Raw genomic sequence first — 27,478 nt, 5'->3', positions numbered from 1 at the left:
TTATGGTTCTATGAAGTGAGCAGGATCTCTGGGATCCGTTCTTTTCAGAGAGCCGTTCAAAAGACTGTCTCATAGTTACTTTGTAGTTTTTGATTATTATAATTACAAATCACTTCAACCCTATATACATTTCGGCCATATATAGAAAATTCCACCATTAGAAATAGCCGATCTACAAGCTCACAATGCATTGTAATGCAACGCATTGTGCGCTTGTAGATCTGCTAATTTCAAATGATTTTTCTAGCCTACATTTTAGTAATTGGAAAACTTGTGAAATGGGACATTCTACATACTTTAATGGTACTACTACTTTAAGTACATTTTGATACCAATAGGCTACTTTTAATTCCAAACTTCTACTTGTGGCAGAGTATTTCTACATTGCAGAATTGAACTATATTGATACTTTTACTTTAAGTAAAGAATTTTTGAACTTTTTTCCACCACTGTTCATTAGAAAGGAACGGCTCCCATACTGCGAACCGGATCCCATCGTTCATTTCAAAGAGCCGTTCAAAAGACTCGATTCGTTCACGAACGTCCCACCCTGTCCCACCTCTAGTAGCCTACTGCCACTGGATTGGATTGTCTGACATTGTCCGAGATCAGGCTGAGCAGCACGGCGAGCAGTGCGACTGTTTATCCCCGCCGTCTGCCGTGAGTGCCGTCGTTCTATTTCTAGAGAGATGTCTTCGCTATTGGAGCCGTTTTCGGTGCGAGAAGGGCCGTGTGAGAGCTGCGCTGTCAGGCGCGGATGCTCGACCACCACCACTACAGCGACTACCCCGCAACCCCCATCATCCTCCCAATGTTTGGGTCCTGTGCTGCTAGTGGGCGCCCTCCCAGCAAATAACTACCAGGCATACGGGGCCAGGAGGACACTGGCAGCTGCTGCAATCGGAGGGAGGAAAACAACACACCCTGGCAAGGCTATTCTTGCAGGTGAGGTGGTGACACAATTAGGCCTACATGTATAGATTCAAGGTGTCAGGGTTTCAAGGGTTTTAATACAGGGGCTAGACATGGAGTGCCCTGCTGCTCAGCCTTATTAGTCTGATCTCCCTGCTACGCTAACTCTATCTACCAACAATAACTGGGTCAATACCGAGTTATCAAACGATGAATCATCATCATCATCATCATCATACATCATGTATAAACCTGTGTGTGTGCCTGGCAGCTTGCATGTTATGTTCTGTCTGTCTGCGTTACTATGTAGAATGTGTGTGCTCTGCTCTCATCCATCCATCCATTCATGCAGTATCAGTATGTCTAGCGTTCATTCAGCCACAAGCTTTAAGCTTACAGTAAAGTCTACCCACTGTGTACATAGATCATAGATGACTGATGGAAACAGATGAAATGATCAGATTGCTGTTCTCATTGGAAAATTCAAGAATAAGCTGGTTTGAATAGTCTGCAGAGTGTGCAGCTAGTGGTTAACCCATTTGTTTCTCCCTTGTCTTCCAGGAGGCATCGCAGGAGGCATAGAGATCTGCATCACCTTTCCTACAGAGTATGTGAAGACCCAGCTGCAACTGGATGGGAGAGGCGCCAACCCACCACGATACAGAGGGATAGGTAGGCCACTGTGTGGCTGCGTGCATGGCACGCATGCATTGTTGTGTGCTGCTGTGTGGTTCGTTGGCTGCTGTGTGAATTCCGATCAGTGCTGAAGACTAGTGAGGCGTGCTTTAAGACAGCAGTTCCCACTTGCAAATCTTGAAGGCGGCCGAACAGAAGGGTATTCTGTATTTATTTGTGTATGCATCTCTGCAGGTGACTGTGTGAAGCTGACAGTGCAGGACCATGGCCTGAGAGGGCTGTATCGAGGTCTTAGCTCTTTGATCTATGGATCTATCCCCAAGTCTGCAGTGAGGTAAGACATGCTGTAATACTGAGGCTGCGTTGGCTCAGGAGGTAGACCGTTTACTGGAAGGTTCCAGGTTCGATCCCCAGCTCCTCCTGGTTTTGTGTTAAAGTGTACTTAATTAATCGCTGTACCCTACAGTATCTGCCAGCTTGGTGAGCAGGTTGGTGCCTTGCATGGTTGCCTCGATGATGTGTGAAATCATCTTCACAGAACTTTGGATTAAAAGTCACTATACAGTAGATATGTTGTGTACCATGTACTGTACATCCATACTACAGACATACTGTGATGTTTTATTATGCCACATAGCGTGGTATGAGTTTATATATATTCTTGCATTTCATTCCAAGCTGATCTTATGGGTTGAGAGGTTGGCCTTCCACAGATGATTCAATTCCCTTAATATAAATTTGCTATATAATGTATGATACCGTACAATCATTAACAATGGATTTGGGTGTTACTGTAGTCAGCACTCTGTGACCCAACTCCGGATTAACGCATGAAGATGGATGGATGTTGTCAGCATTGCAAATCATCCCCTCAGAGCCTTTCTTTTCTTTATATTTTGCTGCGCACACACAACGTTAAGGAATATATTGTGTCATTGATTTCTTAATCTATTCTATAGACATGCTTTTAATTAAAAGTATCAATATCATATCAGCATCTACTATATCTTGTCCTCTTTCTTGCAAACACACACAAACACACCTGCTCTTTCTCTCAGATTTGGGATGTTTGAGATCCTCAGCAACCCCATGCGGGATGCCAACGGTCGTCTAGACAACACGCGGAGTCTCCTGTGTGGTTTAGGAGCGGGGATAGCTGAGGCCATCATCGTAGTCTGTCCAATGGAAACATTAAAGGTTGGTTTAGGTGAACACTCCATGTTAACAATGCCAGGTCAGAAAACTGACCTAGTATTTCAAAGGCCCCCAGTATACAAATGTACGGTCACCAGTGCCGGTTCTAGGACTCTAGTGGCACTATGCAAGATTATTTTAGGTGGCCCCTCACTAACGGATGCGCGCGTGAGGGGCCACCTAAAATAATCTGTAGCACCAGATCGAAATGTTCTTTTTGGAGGCATATTGACTTGCTCATGAATCAAGCACAGGCAGCCAGGCCTAGAGTGAAGTTTGGGATTATGAGGAAGGAGGAAGGGGAGCGCATATTAAAATAATAACGCTAGTTTTTGGATAGGGGATACATGACATAATGTAACACTATGTTTAAAAAATATCTTCTTCCTGTGATATGGCCCCCTTATTGGTTGTGGTCGTAAGAGGCTGCTTACGTTATGCCAGGAACCGGCCCTGCATGTCACATTTGTACACGTCACATTTGTACACTCTTAAGAGTTACAGAGCTGTAAGGGTTCATTTGGAACACCCTCATGGAACCCTGAGAGTCCCTGGACACCACTTTAGTTGAATTGAGTTGAACGTTACTTCACTACTTCACATTCAATCACACTGAATATTATTGAACATGAGAGATTTTCCAGCACCTTGCTGTCATGTTCACCACTGTTGTGGTTGAACGTGACTGACTACAGGTGAAATTATTAATTGGATCGTTCGACAGAAAATGTATTGATGGTTTAGTGATGTATCATTGTTGTGTGCTATTTACACATTTGCCAAAATGTGTTACTTTACGCAATTTCACTGCATATGTTAATGTTATAATTACCAACACATTAAGTGATTGTGAAAATAATTGTTAGTTGCACCAGCCCTAAATGTAACATTGTAAAACGTGTGGTCTCTTGTGGTTGCCGATGGAATGATGAAGCAAAAAACTCCTTTGACTTTATTCTCATACTGTATTTACCATCAGGTGAAGTTGATCCATGATCAGTGTTCTCTTCGGCCGCGTTATAGAGGTTTCTTCCACGGAGTCAGTGAGATCATCAGAGAACAAGGTGAGATGGAGAAACTGTCTCAGTGTGATACGGCCCGGCTCTCATTTCATTATATAAACTGTATCGTATATCAGCAGTTTATTGTTGCCAGGAGACATGAAAACCCATGTCAACATTCTGTCAAGTATTTATTTCATTAGGCAGGAGTAGGCTCAAAGCGAATTGAACTGTGAATGGACATTTTCTTAGTAGGCTAGCTATAACGTATCGTTTGTCATTTCTCGGGGCAAACAGGATCACGAAGGTTGTGATGTTCAGAACAGTGGTGTTAGTTCAGTTACATCCTGAAAACATCCTTAGTTCTTAATTTTCCTGGAACATTCTATTATGGGAGTGGGTCTGTGGGACACAAGAATATTGCTTACTGTACATCTACTGCATGGGTACTTTGACCCCTGTGGTCTTTAACTGTTGGATGCCTGTAATATTGCTCATGCAGGAATTTAAGTTTTACTCTGATGCTGGAATTATATCAAGTTTCCAAAGTTACAGCAAAATCCTAAAAGGTGAATAATTGTTTATTCACAAACTACTGGACTATGTATGTACAACATGTTGTGTATCTACGCACTTGTTTTGTCCTTTGTTATACTGTATGTCTCATGTATTTATTTTTAGGTGTGCGGGGTACTTACCAGGGTCTTACTGCAACTGTGCTAAAACAAGGAACAAATCAGGCCATCCGGTTCTATGTGATGAACACTCTCCGTAATTGGTACAAAGGTGAGAGGGCCGACAGGTTGCTCTGTTGGCATCATTTATAACTCCAAAATGAGTATGTTGTCTGTGGAATTTGCTTTATTAACTGGCGCACATGCATCAGTCTTATATTTTGGTTTTCCCTATATAGTTTGTGACAGTATATCGTCATTTTGCTTTGATCTAAATGTTCGACCTCATGATTTGTTCTTCCAAGGTGACGACTCTAGGAAAGAGATGCACCCAATTGTCACAGCGATGTTCGGAGCAACGGCAGGAGCTGCCAGTGTTTTTGGAAATACGCCTCTGGATGTAGTAAAGACCAGAATGCAGGTAAGACTTAAGACACACACAACCACACAGACATTCACAGACAGTCGGATACACGGTCACCATCATTTATAACTCTGTATTTTGTAGGGGTTGGAGGCCCACCGCTACAAAAACACAGTGGACTGTGCCGTCCAGATCTTAAAAAACGAAGGACCACAGGCGTAAGTAACCCCTCATCCTGATGCCAATACTTGGGTCCCTCTTTTACTCATCCATTATCATATCTAGTATGTTATAGTGCATCAGAAATTATGGCTATAACAAATACACAAGCAAAGAGAATTCTCCACGTCTTGCCATTTTTATAGGTTCTATAAAGGTACAGTTCCCAGACTGGGCCGGGTGTGTTTGGATGTGGCCATCGTCTTTGTTATCTATGAGGAGGTTGTCAAACTACTGAACAACGCATGGAAGACCAACTAACCAGGGAGAAGATGGAGAGAAAAACCTAGACCGCTGCCCGATGTCTGACCAGTTCCACTACTGTCCCAGTACTTAGGTTTCCACATGGCTATGAAAGGTTCAAACCCATATTCAACTTGACCCTGTTATTTGCCTTATTCTTTCCTTTAAAGCAGTGGCCTCTCCAACTGCTTTCGCACTGGGACCAGCATTTGTGCCTCGAGCAAAGTCAGGACCCAATATGTTGAAGCAGCACAATGTTGCTGCTTTAAAATGATCTGTGTCCCCAGAACATTGACAACCCGCGTTTGCATACCAACCCAAACAAAACACAGCAGGAAACAAAAGGGTGAAGTTAATACTCCCTAAATTGTATGACACTGCCCTTACCGGGGACACATTACAAAATAATTAAGGGTTACTTAGAAGACAAATTACCATTTGTTTGTGGGACAATCCTACCTTTCACTGTTGACTGTGTCTGGAATAATTCCCTACTCCCTACAAGAGGGTAATGTAGAGGATTCTATAGTGAGCTCATTAGTAAAATAATCACAAAATAAATCTCACTTTCACACTACTCAGGTCACCGTTGATTATGTCATTGCTATCACATACGGTAATTATAAAGTGCTAGATCAACGTAGTAGTTGGAGCTTAATTAGTGACCATTATTAGTTAATTGTACCCTACTTTTCACAGTTTATTGTGCGTCCACTATATACACGGGTGAGATGCCATGGGCTCGGCGAGCCCAGACTTATTTAGCTGCACGCGCCTCGCCGCCTCACGTGCAAGCACGCGCACGTCACGAATTTAGAGGGGCACCACTTCTAAAATCCATATCACACCACTAACTATATAGGATATATGTCTCACTATACATTTGGGCAGCGCTACAGAATGGCAAACTCACTATATAGGGAGTAGTGAGTGATTCCGGACACAGCCCATGACTGCTTCTGGCTAATTCTTCCCACAGCTGTTTAGACAGTTGTCACTTAAAAGTATAAATTAGCCTTTACTCTCAACCTCCCCAGACACATTCTGGCTAATTTTCTGGCCATGTGTGAAACAACTAGAAATCCCAGAACAATAGCTTTTCCCGTTTTCCCCATAACTTGTTTCCCATTGGTAAATTAAGACTGAATTAGGTCTTACGATTATTTTAACTAACACTAGGAGTAAAGAAGACTGATGCTTGATCTATAGAGCAGTTAATGTGTTCACTTGGCGGCTGTGGCATCCTTTTGTAATTAGGTTATATCATTCCGGCTATAACACAAGGAATCCCTAAACATTACAAGATTTAACCCAACTGGGCAGGACATCGCTAGAAATGGTTTTAAAACAGAAGGGGATCTATACACAGTATACAGTATGTTACAACTTTAGCTAGCTATGACCATTGTTACTGTACATGGCTGTAAGGGATGAACACTTATTTGTACTTTGATGAAGCCGTACATGTGTCTTTTGATTCACCAAGCACTTATCTACTCAACGAGTGACAGAAATGTTAGCAGACTCAGCCAAAACAAGCACACTGCAGGACTGGAATAGTGACTTTCAACACCCAGCTGCACAGCACTCAAATGCGTATTAGCGTTGTTATTGCTTACGTTTCTGTCACTGTGCTAACAGTATACAGTAGGCCCTGGCTTTGTCTTTGTGGTGGACTATAGAAATACTGTTCATGTTTTTTGTGACTGTTGTTGAACAGAACATGGCTGCATGTAACCGTATGCAGCTCACTATGTAGCATTTACAGTGATATTCAAATAATCCACCTCAAGGTCCTAGTGCATCCAGGTTTTCAATTCAACCCAAAAACCCCACCGGTTGATTTCATGTTCACCACAGACAGTGGAAGCCATTAGTGTTGTTGGGTTCTAATGAAAATCATGCACGGACTTCCATGGCACACAAATGGATACCACTGAATTCCATTTTATTTATACTACATGTAACATGTTACCACCTGCCCTGAATAAGTATCATTGCTGATGCGAGCCTTTTGCTGTTGTGCATACCAAGCCAACTCTAAATCCAAATTCCATGACCTTCAAAAGCATTTCATAAGAATTCACGTAGACAGCAGTGTTGCCACACAGGCGAGTTAGAGATGTGAGAACATTACAAAATGTCATAAACATCTGACATTGCTTGTTAATGTCCTTCATGCTTGCGGTGTTTGAAGGGATGGCTGATATGGCAACTTGGATACTAATTACTGTGCAGGTCTGGATATCCTGCAAATGTATAGTTAATTTGAGAGCTTCCAGATGCTATTGCAAATTTAAAATGCGCATCATGTCTAAAAAGATCTTTGGCAAACCTGCTGTTCTCATGTGAATCGAAACTACTGTAGAGGCTAACTTGTGAATTCATTGTTAAGAGAACAATCTGTACTGTACTCAATGCAGGGTTCAATTTGTAAGAAAAATAAAAAGAGGCATTCTCTATCTTATCAATTTAAGCAAATAGGGAAAATAGCAGTTCTACACATTTGAAGATTAATTGTGCGATACTGTATGCCAGAACTATATAGGCAAATACTTCTTCGCACAATTTTGTAACTTGCCTGAAACCAAATTGTCTGGGATGGGAGTATATAATTAAGGCTCAATAGCGTCTCAACAACCTGAAAGGCTATTTGTATTTCTGTGGGCTTTGGTGTTGGGTCAGCTAACTACATGCACCGCACAGTCTTGAACGGGAGTCCTTAACTTCTCTATGCCAAACGCCATCATTTCAAATATATCATCCTTCATAGTTGTAAACATTTGTTTTATTTATCCACCATGTTGTCTCTTCTGTATAAGCTAAATAATTGTTTTTATATTTGTTTGAATATTGTTGCTGCTTTTATAAATAGGTTGACTGCATGTCTACATGGTCATGCCGTCAGGTATGGCGTGATTATACACGGGTCAGGAGATGCAAGTTTTTGCTGGCATTTTCCACAGTCTACAATCACATGTGATAGAAAATAAAAATGAATTAACTTTTGCTGGCATGTTTAAAACAAAACCACACTTTAAAAAAAATGAAGTCAAACCAATCTCAGATACTTTTTCTATTCGACCAGGTTTAGAAGCCTCTGAGCATATTTATGTAGTCATAACCCATTTTCATTGGCCTAATAAACATGTGGTTAGCAAGCCAAATCTTTGTCTGTGTGGTTTATGAATGACTCCATGTGCTGTTAAATCCAAGACCCAGCACCTGTTTAGTAAGGCTGCAGGCATCTGTGTGTACTGTATGTAGTGGTTGCCAAATTTCAGCCTTGTGCAAAAGGGCGGTGGGGGTTAATCTTGTCAAGTCCATAAAAAATATGCACACAAATGGTACCCGTTTTATGTGAATGAGATAATGGACCCAGAAGTATGATCCGCATAGTGGTGACTTAGTAGTGGCCAAATGTAAACCACTATTATGGCTGTTATTTCACAACCAACATTACATTGACATGTGAATAGCAAAGAAGCATGCTGAAAGTAAGGCGGTAAAACTTTATTGGAACTTCATAGAGGAAATTTCTACTAACGGTCAGATCTAGTGTCTCCCTCCCTTGTCAGGAACAAAGCTGAACATGACTTATACTTTGCTGTACGATGGTGCAAAACAACAAAACTCATATTTTGAGCACCACCACCGCCATACTAAAAATAAATGACACTTAAAGTGTGTGGGTAACATACAGAGTAAATGTCCTCTACATAAGGCTGGGGCATTACTGACCGGTTGAACATAACAGATTAGAGGGGTTTGGCAATGGCATCAGCATTAACTTCACTGACCATGTATTTAACCTCTCCCACGTCGTCTGGCCTAGTCCGTTCACCTACATACGGTAGTACACCTGCCAAGGCTTAACCACTTAGGCCCTATATGCTTCGTCGCGTGACGAATAGCAAAAACAGCACATCTACATTTTTGCCTATAAAAAAAGTGACACTAGGTTGAAATTGGTTAAAGGAGAGGTAGTGGATTTAAAAGTGAACCATTGGAAATTAGGTTCGTTTTCCACTCATCTGCTAGAATTTAAATGTATTGTTCAGGTCTCCTTTCAACTCGCTTAAGACTTCCATCAATTTCCTTGTTGTCTTCACACAAGCCAAGTGTCAGTCATCAATATAGTAATGGTAATGACTAGGGTGGTGTGAGGGGTTGAGTGACGTCAGGTTGAATGACATCACTGCGAGCGTTAATCCACTCAAGCTCATGTTAATCTTATTAAATAGATGCTCACCATCAGTGTTTTAACATTTGCATTTCTACTGTATGAACGCAAATACCTAGTCTTTTAACATATCCTGTTCAGCTCAACCCCTTAGAACAAAGTTTGGCATTACTCCCATCTGGTCTTGGTCTCTCTATAGAAACCTGCAGCAGCCGTTAGCATCTTCACTCATGACCAAAGTCACTTTACAAAATGCCCTTGTGGGGGAACTGAGCAATAAAGCCAAATGCCGGATATAGGTTTATCCTTGCCTCCTCTGGCTTCTTTTATAGAAGAAGACAGCAGGGGGTTGAAAGAAACGCTGGCGATTGGATGCTGGGTGGGCAATCACTCGCTCGGCCACAATGAGAGATGGCAAGTGTGGCTACCTCCTCCATCTGGAAAGCACACAACACACATTCAGTGTGACAGGCAAATACATCATTGTTTACATGTAAAATAAGTACGTGAATTTAATACATGTGCAGAAAATAGCATGAGCTCAATATAAAATAACTGTCAAACATCATTCAATAACTCATTTATGGGTAAATCAAGATACTTTAATCAATTTCATAATATTATAGCCTATGCATCATGCCATTTAATTAATTCGTAGACGTGCAAATTAGTTGATGATGAAAATCGGAAGAAGACATAAACCCAAATGAGGGATGTAATCTATATCTCAATCCAAATGACACATTTGAATTATCCAGTATAGTATAGTATATACATACAATATGTAATTGTACTGCCAGATTTAGTAGCAGAGACATGCTGCAGACTCACATTCTTAGACACTTGTCTTTCCCTCCACTGGCAACTCTCTGCCCATCAGGACTCCAGTCCACAGCAAACACCTGGGACAGACGGACAGGGACACACACAAAAACACACTTCTATTAAAGTTCCATATCACAACCAGTTGTCTCAAGACACTTTATATTAGAGCAGAGACCAGACATAGCCCCACACTGAGCAAGCATTTCTTTTGGGACATTTAAGATAATACCTCCTTGACATACAACACAGACCCCTGACATCTAGACAGCCTTTTTTTTTGGCCATCAGCCACACCCAAGATCTGCTTTGTGTTCTTTCTTGTTGTAAACAAGTGCAGTAGAAATCAAGCTAATTAGGAGACTGCCCATAAGTCCTACATCTCTCATTAGTCCTACATCTCATTAGTCCGAATTGAATTAGGGCTAGGTTTTAGGATTAGGTTTAGGCATAGTTTTACTGAGGTTAGGTTTAGGCATAGTATTTTTCACCAGGTTAACATCACCAGATTCTGACTAATGGGATGTAGGAACAATGAGATTTCGGACCAATGCCATGGCACCAGCTAATTAACAGTAAAATCATAAATTATCATAAAACAAAAATAGATAAATGTTTTACCCATAATTTCCCTCTATAGCAGCCTGGTAAAGAGGAGTTATCATGCTTGCGTAACTCCACCATTCATCATACTGTGACAAGTTAGCTGTGCTGGTTGGTCAATGGTCAGCTGTCATATAACCTCTAGGGAAGATAGGGCTTTTAAGTTTGCGACGATTGATCAGTTACCATATAACCCTCTGGGAATATACAGCAGCTGACCAATCTGTACCAACCTTTCATCCTCTCTGTCCCGTTATCACTAGCCTCACCCAAGGCAAATAATGGCTAGGTACTGTATGTAAAATATGCTGGTATGATCTCCAGGCTTTTAAAAGACATGTGCAGAGGATGAGTGACACTCATAACTACAATATAATATGCAGGGTTTTGTTTATGGATTGTTCAGTAAAAGAAACAAAAAAACAACACGCAGTCGCTATTATGGAATCCGTAGGAGATGCGCTTGTTTTCAGTGATGGCGACAGAGCTGCGCCATCACCCCGTGAGACACCTCCGAGCGAGCAGTAGCGACCGAGTCGCCGCGTCGAGCGTTGCGAAGGTCGCATGAGCTCAGCACCGTCCGAGTCACATACACTGGGGGACAGAATAGTAAATCTTCACCCCCCCCGACTTTCGGCACCTCCATGCGGTCCAAGTGAACACAGCGGAGCGCTCACGACCTCTGCTTCAGCCAATCACAAGCTGCGGCTTCTAATTTATTCACCCCCTTATCCTACGGATTCCATAAATCCTTGTATATTTAAGTTATGTGTCATGATTGCCATGTGCAATCATGACACATAACTTAAGCCTAAAAGCCAAACAGAAATGTAATTGTTAATGACATACACAATTAAATCGACAATTAGCCTAATTCACGGCCCGCCCACTAAGCATCCCACGGGTGCTGAAGTCACATTTTGAAGGGGTAAATCCTACCATAGCCTATGGAGTTAGCACAGAAATCGCAGATTTAATGCAATTTCCGAATAGTAAAGTATAAAATACGGCTAGCATGATCAAGAACACAAGATACTAAACGGCACAAAGCACTATAATTTACTTTACTGTTAGAAATAATGATTTGTTGGCTTTAAGTCCAGTATAGTTTCCCCTTCTAAATTGAAGTCAGCACCCGGGGAAAACTGAGAAACGGAAGTAGGTGGGCGGGCCGTGAATAAGGCTAATCGCAATTATTTGAGTGAGAATTAATCGTCATGTAAAATGTCATAATCGCGACAGCCCTACAGTCTAGCAGCACATTATGATGCATCTGGACCCTCACCTCGTCAGCATGGCCTGGTAGATCCATGTTGAGCTTGCCAGTCTTGATGTCCCAGACCTTCAGTGTGCTGTCACTGCTGCCGCTGACCAGCAACCGGCTATCTGCCGACCACGCCACCTGGTAAACAGCTCCCACATGACCTCGCAGGGATAACAGGTACCTGATAGTAGAATAATAATAATAATGATAATTAAAATAATACATTTGTTGTATGAAAAATTGTTAGTTTAATGAATCAAATTAAAACAAATTAAAAGCCAGGAGAAGAGAAACATGCACTATGAAACAAAAAGGGTGAGAGCCCAACACGCTTCACATAAAGTCTGTGTTAGATCAGTGTTCTATGATCTAACATTTGTAACAATCTTAGGCAGATAACCATTCAGGCAAAACAAAAAACAGACAAAATTAAGGATAGAGCACCATCATCAGGATAACCGCAGTACTACACAACTCACAGCTATTATTCTTATATTTGTATAATGCTATTCCCAAGTTTGGGGGTTTCATTTCACAAGGCGCTAGCCATTTTTGTTTAGTCTTGTTTTAGCACATCCATTTCAACATGAATTCTTGAATTGCTTTTAATTAAATCTTTTCACTTAGCTTTACCTGGATTTAGTTTTAGTCATAATTATTTATTTTCTGTTTTAATTTTTCTTAATAGCCTTGTTTGGGGGCAATGTGTCATAAAACAGCAAACATTTCATACTCAATTGTATATACCACTGCTAATGGTACTTTTTAAAGCGCTCTCTTTTTTTTGTAAGCACGCTTACAGAGTAGAGTACTATATGAATAAAGATTCTAAACGTTATATTACTTTCCGGTCCGTCCGTCCCAGATCTTGATGGACTTGTCGAAGGAGGCGGAGGCTACGAGCCGAGTGTCTGGGGAGAAGAGCACCTCGTTGACCAGAGCGCTGTGGCCTGTCAGCCTGGCCAGCGGCTTCTTGTCCTCTGCAGGGTTCCACATGAACATGGTGAAGTCATCAGAGCCCGACACCAGACGCTCTGGGGCAGAACCCTGCCAACGGTAACAAACAAATACTGTTGTACACCCCTCTTTGTATTCATTTCTACATCTTCAGTTTTAACATGAATAGAGCACATGTTGCACACAACGAGCAGAGTAAACCACACCTACCCTAACTTTGTTGTATCTCTCCAAGGCTTTGTCCTTCACTTCTTCCACTGCAGGAAAGAAGAAAAGGCTTGTAATCGCAATACTCACACAAACAATATCTGAATCATTGTCACACTGATTGAAATCTTTAAATGTATTCATTATTCGGTGTGATTCTTATTTAGTGTTCACATTATACATTTATTATTCGTATTTTCGGTATCTATTGTGACTGCACCACTCACATGACCCAGTGACGTCCTGGGGGTTGATGGTGGCTGTAGCCGGTTCGAAGGCTCCGGTGCGGAGGACATAGTCTGTGCTCAGAGCCAGGGTGTTGACCCAGTGAGCGTGTCCCTGAAGAGTCCTACACTGGACCCCCTACACACACAAATAAAGAGTGCGTGAGGACTCCGTATTAAGACAGATATCACAGGTGTGCACACACACAGCACACAACACAGAACAGAACACACGCTCTCTTACATCTTTGGCTCTCCACACTTTGATGGTCCGGTCCTGGGAGGAGGTGTAGAGGAGGCCATCTCCTCCCCACTTCACACAGGTGACAGATTGGGTGTGTCCCGTCAGGATCTTCTCATAGCGGCCCAACACTGTGTCCCAAATACGGACAGAGCCGTCTTTAGAGCTGCTGGCCAGGTAGCGGCATTCTGGGTTCCTAAGGGGAAGGAGGAATGGTTCAGACAAACATACGGTACGTCCTCTTTTATGGTATTATTTTTTTCATGTGCTTTCACTGCATGCACCGAGCATGCACTCTTTGGGTTCAATATATGGATTTAAGATGGTCGCTAATTTGGCTATTTTTAGTGCGCAACACGATGCCCAACCAAGTGTAATGCAGGTGTAAGGCCGTAAAGAGTGTCTTACAGATGTAGAGGTTCCCAGCAGAGCCAGGTGATCCATTTGGTGTGTCCTGTCAGAGTCTTCCCCATCTGCTGTCCTGTCACTGGATCCCACACACAAATCTACACACACACGGCATGAAATAACAGTATTACAGCAACACAGATGTAGACATTTTAAAATAACTTTTTAAACGCATAATGTTGAGCCTACTGCCTCACCAAGTAGGTTAAGAGCCATAACAGTTGTGGCTAAACAGGATAAATATGAGAAGAGAATAAGACAATAGAAGAGTGTGGATGTGTGTGTGTTGCGTGTACAGTATGTGCAGAACATACCTGACTGTTCTTGCACCCCGACGCCAGCTTCTTGCCGTCAGGTGACCAGGAAATGGTCAGAACCCAGTGGGTGTGGCCTAAAGCAGAAGAACACAGGGGTCATCAATATGTCCGATTGTCCGTACACAGACAAAATGTGTCCATGACAAAGAATTGGTCTTGTCCGTGGAACATTTTTGATTTTCTGTTTTACACACCATTATAATGTTCTTATTTTGACCATAATACCCAATTACTGAACGTCAAGTCTCCAGGTTTTGTTCAGAATATGTATGATACTCATTTACTACAACACTAGGTCACATTATGAGTACCAGTGGTTCACAAACATTTTATTTTCAAGGACCACCATAACTGAGTGTACAAATGGAACCATATGGACCACTTGATTCCATTTGTCCACTCAGAGTTACAGACCTGCTCATTCAGGGGTGTTTCTGGTAATATTGTTGTCTGCTCATTTGTTATGTCCGTGGCAAAAATGGAATTTTGACAAAAATGTCCACCAAAAGCCAACATGGCGATGACCCCTGGAAGAACGTATACCCACAATGGTGAGCGCTGCACAACCTGTATGCCGTTTTGCATTTTTTATTTCACACAAACGCTGCATTATCAGCTTTCCAGGGTTATTGCGCTGAATACGATCCGCCTGTTGGGGTTTCAGCACCCAGCCAGCATTGAGTTATGCATGGGTGAAATAGACTATCTATGTATTTCCCTCTTGCTGATCGAGCTCTGGTCTGACATGACATCTCTCACAAACACACAACAGAAAAGACGCCGATTCGCCCTGACGTCAGCAATTTCTGTAGTGGCCATATACCGGTATAAGCTGTGCGTCAGACATACAGTCTATATACTGTACTGTATGGGCGTATTTTGTCCAGACTCACTAACGGGCAACTTGAACTGGAGATAGTTCGGGTGTACTGAGAGTTGTACACTCTCAGAGTTATGGGGGTCCTTGAAATTAAAAGATGCTTGAGAACCACTGATCTAGGTATAAATAAAAAGGTATCAGTAGCCTTTCCAATACTGGTATCAGTTCAGAACAACTCTAACTTTATAGAATATATTTAGTAAATCACATTGGAATGTGGAAGCTTCAGGTAGGAAAACAACAAAACTAAATAACTAGAAATGTGTGTAGACCTCTGGCTGTGTGGTGAGGTGTCTCTGTCATCAAGTCCCAGAAACGCACAGTAGTGTCACCAGAACCACTGGCCAAGTACCTGAAACAAATTAAATCAGCCTCATGGTTGGTCACCTGTGATCAGAGAGACAGAATGCTATGTGCATGTTGATGGCATGACGAGTGCATTTTCTGAGAGAATCTTACTTTCCCGTCGGACTGAAGGCAGTTGATATGACGGCCTCTGTGTGGCCCTGTAGCGAGCTGGTACACCTCGCCACGGCCCGGACCCGGAACACGGCCTGGGGCTGGTACACCACTGGCAGCACCTGCTCCGTTTCAATGCCCAGAGCCTTCACACATGTCGCCAGATCGGACACAACCTCGGCCTCACCGCGGGCAAAGAACGCCAGAGGCACTGGCTCTTCCTGCAACAGGTAAGGAAGTTGTTTAACCTCTTTTTTATGTTTGTAGATCGGCTATTTTCCTTCTGAAGGCCTTGAGATTTTGACTTGGCACATTTGTGTGCCTTGGGCACAGAAAACAAAAGGCACATTAAAGGAGCTATAGTCAACTTTTTCTTGAAAAACAGATGCTAAAATAAAACTGATTTTTCATTATTTTACGCTTTTTGTGGTAAAAAAAAACACATGTATGAAGGTTATTTTTTTATAAAATATTTTCAAAAACATTTTTATTTTAGCATCCGTTTTTCAAGAAAAGTTGACTATAGCTCCTTTAAGACATTGTATAATCTATTCAGCTCGTTCTATTATGTCCACGGCCCTGTCTCAAAACACTTATTGGCCATTAATTACTGCATCAAAGTTCTGCACAATGACATTTTCAGTATTTTGATACTCTTTCCCTTAAGATAGGCTAGAGCTTGTTTTGAACCACAGTGTCAGTGTACACATTTATGTCCAGCCACTGTACTACACTGTAGTAGTGTGTACAGGTAGAAACAAATGAATAATGTATTTAGAGTTTATAATTTTCCACGCCATGCATGACACATTTAAAATACAACAACAGACCCTATTCACGGCCCGCCCACGCACGCGCACTCAGCGAATTTCTCAGCAACTTCCTGGTGCTGACGTCAGCTTTGGAGGGTAAACAGAAATTACTGGACTTAAAGCCAACAAATCATTATTTCGAATGGTAAAGCAAATTATATCGCTTTGTGCCTTTTACCATCTTGTTTTCTTGATCATGCTAGCCGTATTTTATACATTACTATTCGGAAATTGCATTACATTTGCGATTTCTGTGTTAACTCTATGGGATATTAGTAGTTTTTCCCCTTCAACCATGACGTCAGCACCAGGAAGTTGCGTACCGTGAATTCGGTCAATAGCCCATATGACCCAAGTAGTACAGTAGCCTACTTCTCTTACCTTCTGTAGAAGTGCATTGCAGACCAGCTGCAGTTTGTCAGGGGTGATGTCCAGGGGAACATCAAAAGGTGTGCCGAGCACCTCCCCACTTTCATCCTGGAACTGGATCAAGAGCCTCTCCACGTCCCCACTCGTCATCTTCTCTGTCACAATCACACAATCTATTTTGTTCTCCATGTACATGAGCAACAGACTTTACCATCGCCTGGTTGACAAACAGTGCATATAAAGGGCAAATACGATATTCTTATTATAGGGTATTTGGACATTTATGCTAATTCTAAACCTTTACAATTTGATTTGATTTGATTAAAAGCAGCATTCAAATCCATTGATAGGCCTAAGCACATCTAGCCTGGGATCAAGAGACTATGATATATGTATTTTATAGAGTCTGACTTTTGCTTTCATATCTAATAAAGCAAAAGTCAGACTCGATCAAATACATCTTTGATTGATTGATTGAATACTTTATTAGAAGTTAGCATAGGAAAAGGTACAGGACAGTACAGTTCACTGATACATGGTCAACTAAAAGGATAAAGACCACACGAAAGCTTTTAGGCTTGTTTAAATTATATTATGATACTAGTCTTGATCCAAGGATACAACCTGCACATTAATATACTGTCACAACTCAATTATGTGTTACTGTTACAAGTTGTAAGTAACCCAGTTCTAACTTACAACTACATAGGGTACCAATGCTCAAATGTAGAGATTAATCTATACTCTAGTCTATATCTATACCCTATAGAAATGTCAATACTTAGCATGTTAAGGCAGAAGGACTGTGCCAATTTAGCCATAAGAATGTAGCTCTTTGCTAGCCATCTTAACCAAAGCAGTTCCTTTACCCACGCTATTAAACGTCACACGTTTACTCATCCTTTATCCTTTATGCGATTTAATCTGTTGCATGGCTACAGTATTTTATGTGAATCTAACAAGTAAAAACTCAGATTACCTTTAATATGTGTTAGCTGCTGTTAGAATGACAACTCCACACCGCTTCACACACGTGTAGCGCCTGTAAAAGTCAAAGAGCCTTCAGTTCCAAGAGAACCCAACACACAGCACGGAGTTCTTGAGCGCGCAATGAATCATGGGAGAGCTGCCCCGTTAGCTTCAGTGGATCAGCGCTCTTGAGATTTTTCCATGTTATGCTCATCTTCTCAAAGATGCTCTTTGATCTCCTAGTCTGCGCGAGATATACACGTCACCGTTTAGTTTGGACGTCACTAGAGTGAGACATTTTGGGTAATCATTTGTTTTAATTAGATTAAAGTTGCAATATTGCTTGATTGATTGAAGACTAGAAGTTTGCATAGGAAAGGTAGTTTCATGACAGTACAGTTAGTTCACTGGTAAAGTCAACTAAAAGGATAAACACCTCAAGAAAACTTTTGGCCTTGTTTCAAATGGGGTCATTACAAATTAAAACATGTAATTGCGACCGTCAGGTCGCAGTTTAGTATCAAAACCTCCACCGTCCGTCCGTCCGTCCGTCGGTCACACGTCACACCTTTGCCCTGCTCATATCTCCGCATCAGTATGACATCACACTGCTTGGTGTGTGCCGTCAGGGTCATTTGTGTACGGTGTGATGTCATACTGATGTCAGCAGTGTGATGTCATACTGATGTCAGCAGCTATGTCTCTATATATGGAGTTATATGTTGTTCGTGTCCAAATATGGGGCTTGTGAGGTCAGACTTAGTGAGATTCGTCGATTATCTCCATATATGGAGGGAGAACCAGCTTATGAGCCGATGAGTTGTGTCAGAGTCGAGATCCTGCTTGCATCTAATCTGTCAGTAGATAATGCCGGTCTTATATAAGGGTCATTTGTGTACGGTGTGATGTCATACTGATGTCAGCAGTGTGATGTCATACTGATGTCAGCAGCTATGTCTCTATATATGGAGTTATATGTTGTTCGTGTCCAAATATGGGGCTTGTGAGGTCAGCCTTAGTGAGATTCGTCGGTTATCTCCATATATGGAGTGATGTGTTGGTTATCTCCATATCTGGAGATTCAACCTTCAACGATTTTGACATCTTGTTACTAATCTTTCGGTAGATAATGCCGGTCTTATATAAGGGTCATTTGTGTACGGTGTGATGTCATACTGATGTCAGCAGTGTGACAGGAGATAAGCGACCAACGGTCGCTTATGTCCCGATTAGGGAGTCTTACTGGTTCTGACAGTGTGGGGTCAATCTAGGGTTTTCATGATGAATTGCAATGCAAGCACTTGTTTTGCACCAGTACTGTACCACACACACTTCCTGGGTGAGGTCTGCAGTATGTGGCTCGGTGCATGCAAATTAATTTCAAATTCTCAAAAAGATACTGGACCACAATGTCAAATGCCTCTGGTTTCAAACAGTTAAATTTTCGTCCATGCCTTACCCCTTATCCCTAAACCTCTTTGCCTTTTTTACTATTTTGAAAAATACTTTAAATAACCGATCAACACCAACACTTTGTGAGCTTGTATCAGCTATTTGAACTATTTAAAAATGTTTTCAAATTAGTAAAAAAAGGAAAGGCAAGAAGTGTACGGATAGGGTAAGGCATGGACGAAAATAGGGCCCAAGGTCACCTAGGGGCCTGGTAGGCCTGTCCATAGCGTTAGAAGGATAACTTCTAACGCTATGGCTCAGAGGTGATATAGCCGTGCACCACATAGAGGTCTTAAGGCCAGTCCATACTTTGACCGAAATCGCCCTTTTCGGTCAAAAGGTCCGGTTCGACTACGAAATGACGCCACTCGCGACTTCTGAAAAGCATTAGACCGAATGAGAGTTCGGAAATTTGCACGTCGGAAAGTCCAACTCACCTAACATTTCGGAGAAAGTATGGACAGGCCTTTAGAACAACCACAACCGAGGACTGACTCATCCCAAGTACAACACTCTAAAGCCTTGATGGGAGTCATAAGACACACGTCTGAACCAACTGTTGGAGGTTTTCCACTTCGGACAAGGGAGAGGGGAGAAGCCCAGTGCCCCTATAACTTAACTTTTCTGTGCTCCAAGTGCCAAGGGAGCTATCCAGTGACCCCCATAATCCTCTTCAACCACCTGAGGGGCAACCTTGGTTTACTAAACTATTAGACAGAACCACTCTTGGAAAATAGCAGATCTACCTCTTGAAAAATAGCAGATCTGCAAGCTTGTAGATCTGCTATTTTTGAAAAGTCGTGACAATGTGAGCAAATCTTTGAATATATATTTTTAAGCAAACATTTGTAACTCAAATTTTGCCTCTGGGGGGTCCCTGGAACGAAATATTTTCAGATGGGAGTCCGTGGCCAAGTACATATCCGCGCACTGCGAGCTTGTAGATCTGCTATTTTTGAAAAATCAAGATTTTTTTTGTCAGTGGTGCTCAATTGTTTTCATGTGAAGGACCCCCAAAATTACAAGTATTTGGCCACGGACCCCCATCTCAAAATATTGAATTCCAGGGACCCCCCCCCAGGAGCAAAATTTGAGTTACAAATAACGGTATTCAAAGATTTGCACACATTTTCACGACTTAGCAGATCTACAAGCTCGCAGAGCGGCACTCGGTGCCGCGCTGTGAGCTTGTATATCTGCAATTATTCAATAGCTGAAGTATAAAATAATTAAGGCCCCTCCTATGTCTATATCCATACATATACATACAGACAGACGACTGGATCATCTCTTAGATCTCCATCTAAGGAGCTGACCTCTACATCCGATTCCCAGATGATGCCCTGTTAGAATCCCACTAATAGAATCCCTTTTGTGCCCATCAATATTAAGCCCATATCTGGGTAAACCCAATATAATCCCTATGATGCCCAACAATATTAAGCCCATATCTGGGTAAGCCCAATAGAATCCCTATTATGCCTATCAATATTGAGCCCATATCTGGGAATGCCCATATATGGACAAATTGTGTCAGTCTAACCAGTGTGGTTGGCCCGAGACAAGTCACACTTGCAAATTAATTCCGTCCTTGTCCCTTTTATGCCCATGAACTCTCCATATATGGCCAAGACAGAATTCATTTGCAAATCAAGACTACTGAGTGCTGACTATCATCACCTGGTTCTCCATATATATATATATATATATATATATATATATATATATATATATATATATATATTATATATAAGATCCCAACACTGACCTCATCAAATCCTGGATATATACATACATGGAGACGACTTGATCATCACCAGGTCTCCATAATGGAGCTGGTTAATACCTCTACATCTGACCTCACAGACTCCATATATGGATATAGCTGACCTGTTCTGACATCACAGTGATGAATTGACCAGCTCAGCAGAAGGATATACATGCCAAAGCACCCATGTGCACGTGCCAATGTGCATGCGCCCATGTGCACGCACCCATGTGAGCGGCCTTCTCGCCTTAGGGCGTCTTACTGATAGCAATAGTTATTACGTGAGCTACATTAAAGGGGCCTTAAGGGAGGACTTGCCAACATACGCTCTATAACAACATAACCATAAACAAACCACGGCCGCATCACTATGACAACATATTGGAATAAAAGATCTTCATATATATAGCTACGCTCAAATATGAAGTATGTTGTCTAACCTCAATGTGTCGTCATGGCATTAATAAACAAATCAGTCAGCTCACATTTGGCACCAAAGGGGGATGTATACTCATGCAATCTCCATATATGTGCATGTGCATAACAGGGACATGGACTGACATATCATACAGATATCTCCATATATGGGCGTAAAAGGACAAGGGTTGACAGATACAGAAATGCCCATGTATGGGCTCATACTGATGACATCTTGGATCTCCATATATGGGCATGAAAGGGACAAGGACTGACAAATACCACAGAAATCTCCATATATGGGCATAAAAGGGTCAAGGACAGATACAGAGATCTCCATTAATATTGGGCACACAAGTCAGATTGCGGGTGCGACGTAGGTGTGAGGGCCACGTAGCGGCCTGAACATCTAGCCCTTTATAAGATGACTAGAGTTTGAAACAGACATGGAATGACTCATTATAAAAGAGATCTACTTATACCACTTATAGACACCCTATATAGCCTATTGATTATTACAGGTAATTGTGGATCTTTTTGCTCCTATCCACCGATGCCTTCCCCCACTATTGGCTATTAGGGGTGGGTGGATTGAATGAATCATTCCAATCATTATTAAAGCCGTCTAATGATAAGTTAGAAGTAAAAAGGTTTTTTAAAAAGTTGTTTTTGTTTGGGGTTCTCTTCGCACTGCTTGTAGCCACGATGCAAAACTATTTGAATATACCGGTAGAACCTCCCACCACAAACCCTGAGCGAGCAGGCAAGCAGTCTGTCTGCCTGTCTATAGGCAACTATTAGGAAATCTGGGAGAAGCTATTTATATGTCCTATGTTTCAGCGGTGCTAACCGTACCTACATCTGTCTTTGTGTGTATGTCTGTCCCGCAGAGATTGGCCAAGCTTCAGGGGATGCCTAATTCATAAAAGACACTGCTCCCTTCACACTGGGCGTGTGATTTTTTGGTGCTGTGTCATTGTTAAGGCGCATTTCTCCAAAGTTGCGTTGGTCTGACTTGCCCCACTACTAACCCTAACAATATCCCGTGCTCTAACCCTAAACTTAACATTAAACCTAAACCTAAACTTAAACCAAACACCAACCCAAACCCGGACTGGTTTGTGGGTTAGTCATGGCTGCCAGTTCCCACCTGATGTTGTGTGGGAGTCTTGACTGCTCCAGACCGCCCTGAATAACTGCTAGCTTGCATAAAGTCTTCAAACTAGGACTTAAGTCTAGCATGTGAAGAACTCTAGATCTGGTTTCGGTTCCTCTAAAAAGGATGACATAATCTCCCACCATGCAACAAGACATATTAATTGTCCAATTACATGGGCGTTTTCCCTTGGGCTCTACCTTTTTCCAGGAGAAGGTCTCTGGATTGAAATTCCACATTATTGTTTAAGGACTGTGACTTGTCATAATTCCTGGCTGGAAATATTACATACATACAGCTCTCCATTGTAGGCAAAGGCTGAATGAAGGGCTGAAGTAGAGACTGTATGATACCCGTTTTCTTCTGGACACTGTTCAGAAGGCGTGGTCAGCCAGCAGTTGTTAGCTACATCAAACACTCTGATGTTTTTGTAGAACTTCCGTAAAGACCCCCAGCCCCCCAAAACAAACATCTTTGTCCCAATGATGGTGACAGAGTGATATGCTGAAGCAAGTCCTGTGTTATTAATTTAAGACCAGACCATTGTGATGGTGTCCAACCTGTAGATGTCATTAGTGCATGTCCTCAGTTGGTTTAATCCGCCATAGATATACAGCATACACAACCACTTACAGGCTGAGTGGCCGTACCTCCCCTCTGGAACATCCTCTGAAGTCTTCGGCTTGAACCATCTGTGGGTGTTCACATTGAATCCATAAAGAACATTGCAGTTGACCCCATCAATGTGCTTATTAACTGAAACATTGTTTTTTTATTTTTTTTTGGTGTGTAGAAAATAGCAGATCTACAAGCTCATAATGCGCATTGTGAGTTTTTACATCTGCTATTTTCAAATGGCCAAAATGTAGGCTGAATGTAACTTTGTAACAGATCGTCGTGGACTCACTCTTGTGCACAAACACAAAACTGGAGCAGGGGTGGAGTGTCTAGTGGTGTCTAACACTGTATGACTTTATACAAACTCATGTCTCAAAATGTCTTTCCTAGGCCTGATGGCTATTGTTTAGGTACAACATGGCTTGTTATGGTTCAGCCTATCCTTGTAGCAAATGCAGTATAACTATGGTCTGATATCCCTGTGCTTGTCGGCAGAACTACCTACCACTAAGACTGTGTATCTGGGGCGCCCGCTGGCCTACTGGTCCAGGCGTATACCACTTAGGCATTGCTACATAGGCATGGATGCCTGGCGGTGTTGCTGGTTCAATTCCCGATCCAGACAACCTTTGCTGCGTGTCGTTACCTTACCTAACCCTAACCCTACCCATTAAAGGCATAAAAGCCCCAAAACAAAATCTTAAAAAAGACTGTGTGTGTCTAATCTACTTCTCCCCATGGTATAACGTACATCAAAGCACAACCCTCACCTATTGTCTTGATTCCTATTGCCTCAATTACAGATTGATCCAGAATGTCACGACAGCTACCCCTAGAACTTGTTTGTGCGCTCTTCCAATGCTTGAAAGATTTCTCATATTTCTGAATTACATATATTTAAACTAAGTTTCAATATAGCAAGAAATCAAATCAATCAACCAGTCTTCTTAAGCACTTTGCAGCACAAAGAACACAACATGAACTTGTAAGCTATTGAAAATATATATTTTTTAAAATCAAGTTTAAAACAACAAACATGGGCATTTGTTCATATGTAAATGTAAGTAACTGTAAACCTTCAACCCCAACAGTAACAGAAGATATGTTCAAGTACAATTACAGCCCTTGACTTTTTGTTATTGGTTGTTAGATGTAGTGAAAAGTATTAACAAGAGCTTGTGACAAAATAATAACTAGGCATTGAAATACAGTAATTTCTTTCTCCATTTTCTGAAAAGTAAGAATGTAGAATATAGAACCCTGGTCTAGAGCCTATGTAGAGTGTGGTGAGCGGTGAGCACTGGAAATATTGCTTCACGAATCACGACGACCACTGCTGAACCACAGCAGAGGGAAAGAAAGGGATGCGGTAGAGCAAATTGCGATCCATGCTACCGGTGAGCATCATCACAATGCAAACAATGATGAGGCCAATGAAGATTCCGGTGAGGATGCTGTTCAAACAACAGGCTCTACGGCCCCATGAGCTGGCCTCCTTCACATCGCCACGCTGCAGACGGTCTCTGGCCTGAAACACAACGCACAACAGTTGCTTTCTTTTCTTCTCTTTTTTTATTTTATTTCTTTTTTTCCCCTCATTTTTTATCCCACAATTTTTGTGACTCATTTTTTTCCCCCTGTGCCAATTGTGCCAAGTATAATCCTGTTCGCTACTCTCCCTCTGCCAACCTGGGGAGAGCAACGAACTGCGCTCATGCTTTCTTCAATGCACAAGGAGTCCAAGCCGCTTCTTTTCACTTGACAGCGGGGGGACATACCGTGTGGAAGGAGGCAGTTTAGAGACCAGACTTTCTGCATGTTTTTTGTGAGGGTACACCTAGTACCTACCCTAGTTGCTTTCTAACCTTTATATTCATTCATGAACCTCTCACTCACACTGTGTCAAGGCCAAACCTCACCATTGCAATTATTTGCAACTCCTTGCAAGTTTTCCATTGGGATAATGGTGATTGCAAGTAGTTGCAAGTAGTTGCATGTAGCAGAGTTACATTGCGGTCTAGCCTTTACACTGGCCTTTACACATTAAGTTCCCAGTGTAACTCAGACTATAGTGGCCACTGGGAACTGTAACATTATTACTTTTGATAAAATAAGTAGAATTATGAGCACAAGTGAAATATAAATTTGTTTTAATACAAAGATTAAAAAAATAAAGAAAAGAAACTCACCTTGATGGAAACTCACCTTGATGGAAAAAACAAGGGCTAGCAGGGAACAGCAGAGGGGGTTGAAGTTCAGAATGTTGACCAGGGACCAGATCAGGTGATCTTTGTGGGTAGTGGGCTCACTGCTGGGGACCTCCACCACTGCATCTGGGACCCTGCTGTCCTACAGAACAGAGACAATGTACTAAATAAAATATTATAATAACATGAAATGGCACCTCATGTCATACTTGTAAGCAGTGGTGGAAAAACAAGTTTTACTTAAAGACGGGGTGTGATTTTCTTTCTCCCCTAAAACATGATGATCAGGTATTATGATTTTACTAGGAGGAAGACCTTTTCAAAAAAGGTGTACAGAAAGAGTTAACCGAGACGTTACGCAGAGACAAGATGTGACCATTTTCATACTAAACTGTGACCTACAGTCGCAATCAATACTACAAATTAGAAAAAGTAAAAGTGGATTGGATGAAAAGAATAACTTTATCTTAATTAAATAATAGTCTGCGGTCCTGATACATTGTCAAACGACTTCTGCTTTTCGGAAATCAAACTACATTGATTACTAGACCTACATCTATACAACATACATCATGATCAACATACAGTATATTACACTCAAAGGTGCTGGGGACGTTTTTGTCTAGTACTTTTAACAGAATGAGAGACACACACACAGAGAGAGAGAGAGAGACGCACACACACACACACACACACACACACAAACACACGCACAACACAGACAGCCATCAGCACCATGGACAGAGACACAGTGGGATGGGCTCAGGCTATGGCTAACTGAGGTTATTAATACATTGATATATAGCCACACTCGCCTGGCGTGATGGATTATGCCTTTTGATTTAATGATTTGTTTGATGGTATTTATTAAAATGTTTTGGATAGGAAAAAGTACAGTTTCATGACAGTACAGTTCACTGGTACAATGTCAACTAAAAGGAAACTTGGGTAAGGCAAGGCTTATTTGTTATTTTCAATTGAGATCCTTAATATATTTATATACCTACCTAAACTATGCCTAAACAGTTAAACCTAACCTTATTCCTAACCTTACCTCAGTAAAATGGTGCCAAAACCTAACCCTACTCATAACCTCAGAAAGATATGCTTAAAGTTAATCCTAAAGTGATATCTAACCTTATTCTCAGTAAAACAAGTACAAGAATAAAAATCTCTGCAAGTATGTTTTCCAGCGACCTTACTGGTTAACGTTGGCTTACCTTGCCTGTAGAATTCAGGTTGATCGCCCAACCAAACGCCTCTGCCTCTCTGGTGGTGGCATCCATGATAGTCTATGACCTGGATAAGATATGTATGCACTATGCACTATAGGAGAGATCAGGATATCTCAACTGTTCTTGGTTAATATGACCCCAAGGAACAAACTGTGAGTAGACCTTTTCTATAGAGAGTCTTGAGGGTTCTAACTTCTGCCTCAAATGCTACTCCTTCTGAAAGTATTTTCAGCTGGGAGATATGGCTCCAGGGTGGAATGGAATCAAGAGGTCGGGCCGGGGTTCAATGAGTTCCTTGAGATAGGAAGGGGCATTGCTGTGGATGCATTGGTGGGTGTGGAGGCAGAGCTTGTATTCTACGCATCCTGGAGGAGACGGGAAGCCAGTGTCGGGAAAGAAGGATGGGTGTGATTATGGTCATATTTCCGCACTCTCAATAAGGGTCACGGACCGTGGCTCGGCCCCAGGAAATAATCAGCATAGGTGAATAGTGAATGTGAAGGTCACTGAACGTCCTGTTATCCAACATTTGATTATTCTACTGTCTGCTACGGTAACTATATGCTATACAGATACAGTATACAGTAGGCCTACATCACCATCCATGGTAATGCAGTCAATGTATTCACAGTAATCCAACAGAGATCACAGTCTCATAACACGTTGG

At 41.8% G+C, this 27,478-nt stretch overlaps 3 protein-coding genes across 5 annotated transcripts; 1 reads left to right on the top strand and 2 right to left on the bottom strand.

Moving 5' to 3' along the window:
- The first annotated feature begins 612 nt into the window (after nt 1-612).
- On the top strand, nt 613-8,369 carry slc25a1a (solute carrier family 25 member 1a). The gene is made up of 9 exons (XM_080748828.1): nt 613-945; nt 1,474-1,584; nt 1,783-1,882; nt 2,607-2,745; nt 3,722-3,806; nt 4,425-4,529; nt 4,723-4,838; nt 4,926-4,999; nt 5,147-8,369. Exons 1-9 carry the CDS (start codon nt 690-692, stop codon nt 5,259-5,261), a joined length of 1,101 nt encoding a protein of 366 aa, XP_080604954.1. The 5' UTR covers nt 613-689; the 3' UTR covers nt 5,262-8,369.
- A 395-nt stretch (nt 8,370-8,764) lies between these two features.
- Nucleotides 8,765-18,050, bottom strand: nle1 (notchless homolog 1). Of its 2 annotated transcripts, none has more exons than XM_080748973.1 (13): nt 17,969-18,050; nt 17,002-17,144; nt 15,809-16,029; nt 15,622-15,701; nt 14,467-14,543; nt 14,153-14,250; nt 13,748-13,940; nt 13,507-13,642; nt 13,283-13,329; nt 12,960-13,162; nt 12,137-12,296; nt 10,258-10,328; nt 8,765-9,863 (listed from the first exon to the last, which is right to left on the bottom strand). In XM_080748973.1, exons 2-13 carry the CDS (start codon nt 17,137-17,139, stop codon nt 9,851-9,853), a joined length of 1,437 nt encoding a protein of 478 aa, XP_080605099.1. In that variant the 5' UTR covers nt 17,140-17,144; nt 17,969-18,050; the 3' UTR covers nt 8,765-9,850. The 2 variants fall into 2 exon arrangements, with proteins under 2 accessions (XP_080605099.1, XP_080605100.1); XM_080748974.1 differs by having other exon boundaries at nt 17,002-17,139; nt 17,969-18,025.
- A 6,156-nt stretch (nt 18,051-24,206) lies between these two features.
- LOC308304448 (dispanin subfamily A member 2b-like) lies at nt 24,207-27,004 on the bottom strand. Of its 2 annotated transcripts, none has more exons than XM_080749048.1 (3): nt 26,797-27,004; nt 25,559-25,718; nt 24,207-24,897 (listed from the first exon to the last, which is right to left on the bottom strand). In XM_080749048.1, the coding sequence occupies exons 1-3, from the start codon at nt 26,860-26,862 to the stop codon at nt 24,842-24,844; spliced, it is 282 nt and encodes a 93-aa protein (XP_080605174.1). In that variant the 5' UTR covers nt 26,863-27,004; the 3' UTR covers nt 24,207-24,841. The 2 variants fall into 2 exon arrangements, with proteins under 2 accessions (XP_080605174.1, XP_080605173.1); XM_080749047.1 differs by having other exon boundaries at nt 25,575-25,718.
- Nucleotides 27,005-27,478: the final 474 nt, after the last annotated feature.

The sequence above is a fragment of the Nannobrachium achirus genome, assembly GCF_963921795.1.
Source record: "Nannobrachium achirus genome assembly, chromosome: 19".
NCBI lineage: Eukaryota > Metazoa > Chordata > Actinopteri > Myctophiformes > Myctophidae > Nannobrachium > Nannobrachium achirus.
This window is presented reverse-complemented; position numbering and strand designations above follow the sequence as displayed.

Bases quoted from the DNA above. Each gene is read 5' to 3' on its own strand.
- slc25a1a (XM_080748828.1), top strand. From the start codon at position 690: ATGTCTTCGCTATTGGAGCCGTTTTCGGTGCGAGAAGGGCCGTGTGAG. The intron at 946-1,473 runs GTGAGGTGGTGA...CTTGTCTTCCAG, and splicing joins TGGCAAGGCTATTCTTGCAG to GAGGCATCGCAGGAGGCATA. The intron at 3,807-4,424 runs GTGAGATGGAGA...ATTTATTTTTAG, and splicing joins TGAGATCATCAGAGAACAAG to GTGTGCGGGGTACTTACCAG.
- LOC308304448 (XM_080749047.1), bottom strand. From the start codon at position 26,862: ATGGATGCCACCACCAGAGAGGCAGAGGCGTTTGGTTGGGCGATCAAC. The intron at 25,719-26,796 runs GTAAGCCAACGT...TCTGTTCTGTAG, and splicing joins ACCTGAATTCTACAGGCAAG to GACAGCAGGGTCCCAGATGC. The intron at 24,898-25,574 runs GTGAGTTTCCAT...GTTGTGTTTCAG, and splicing joins CCCTTGTTTTTTCCATCAAG to GCCAGAGACCGTCTGCAGCG.
- nle1 (XM_080748973.1), bottom strand. From the start codon at position 17,139: ATGACGAGTGGGGACGTGGAGAGGCTCTTGATCCAGTTCCAGGATGAA. The intron at 16,030-17,001 runs GTAAGAGAAGTA...TACCTGTTGCAG, and splicing joins GCAATGCACTTCTACAGAAG to GAAGAGCCAGTGCCTCTGGC. The intron at 15,702-15,808 runs GTAAGATTCTCT...AATTTGTTTCAG, and splicing joins GCCTTCAGTCCGACGGGAAA to GTACTTGGCCAGTGGTTCTG.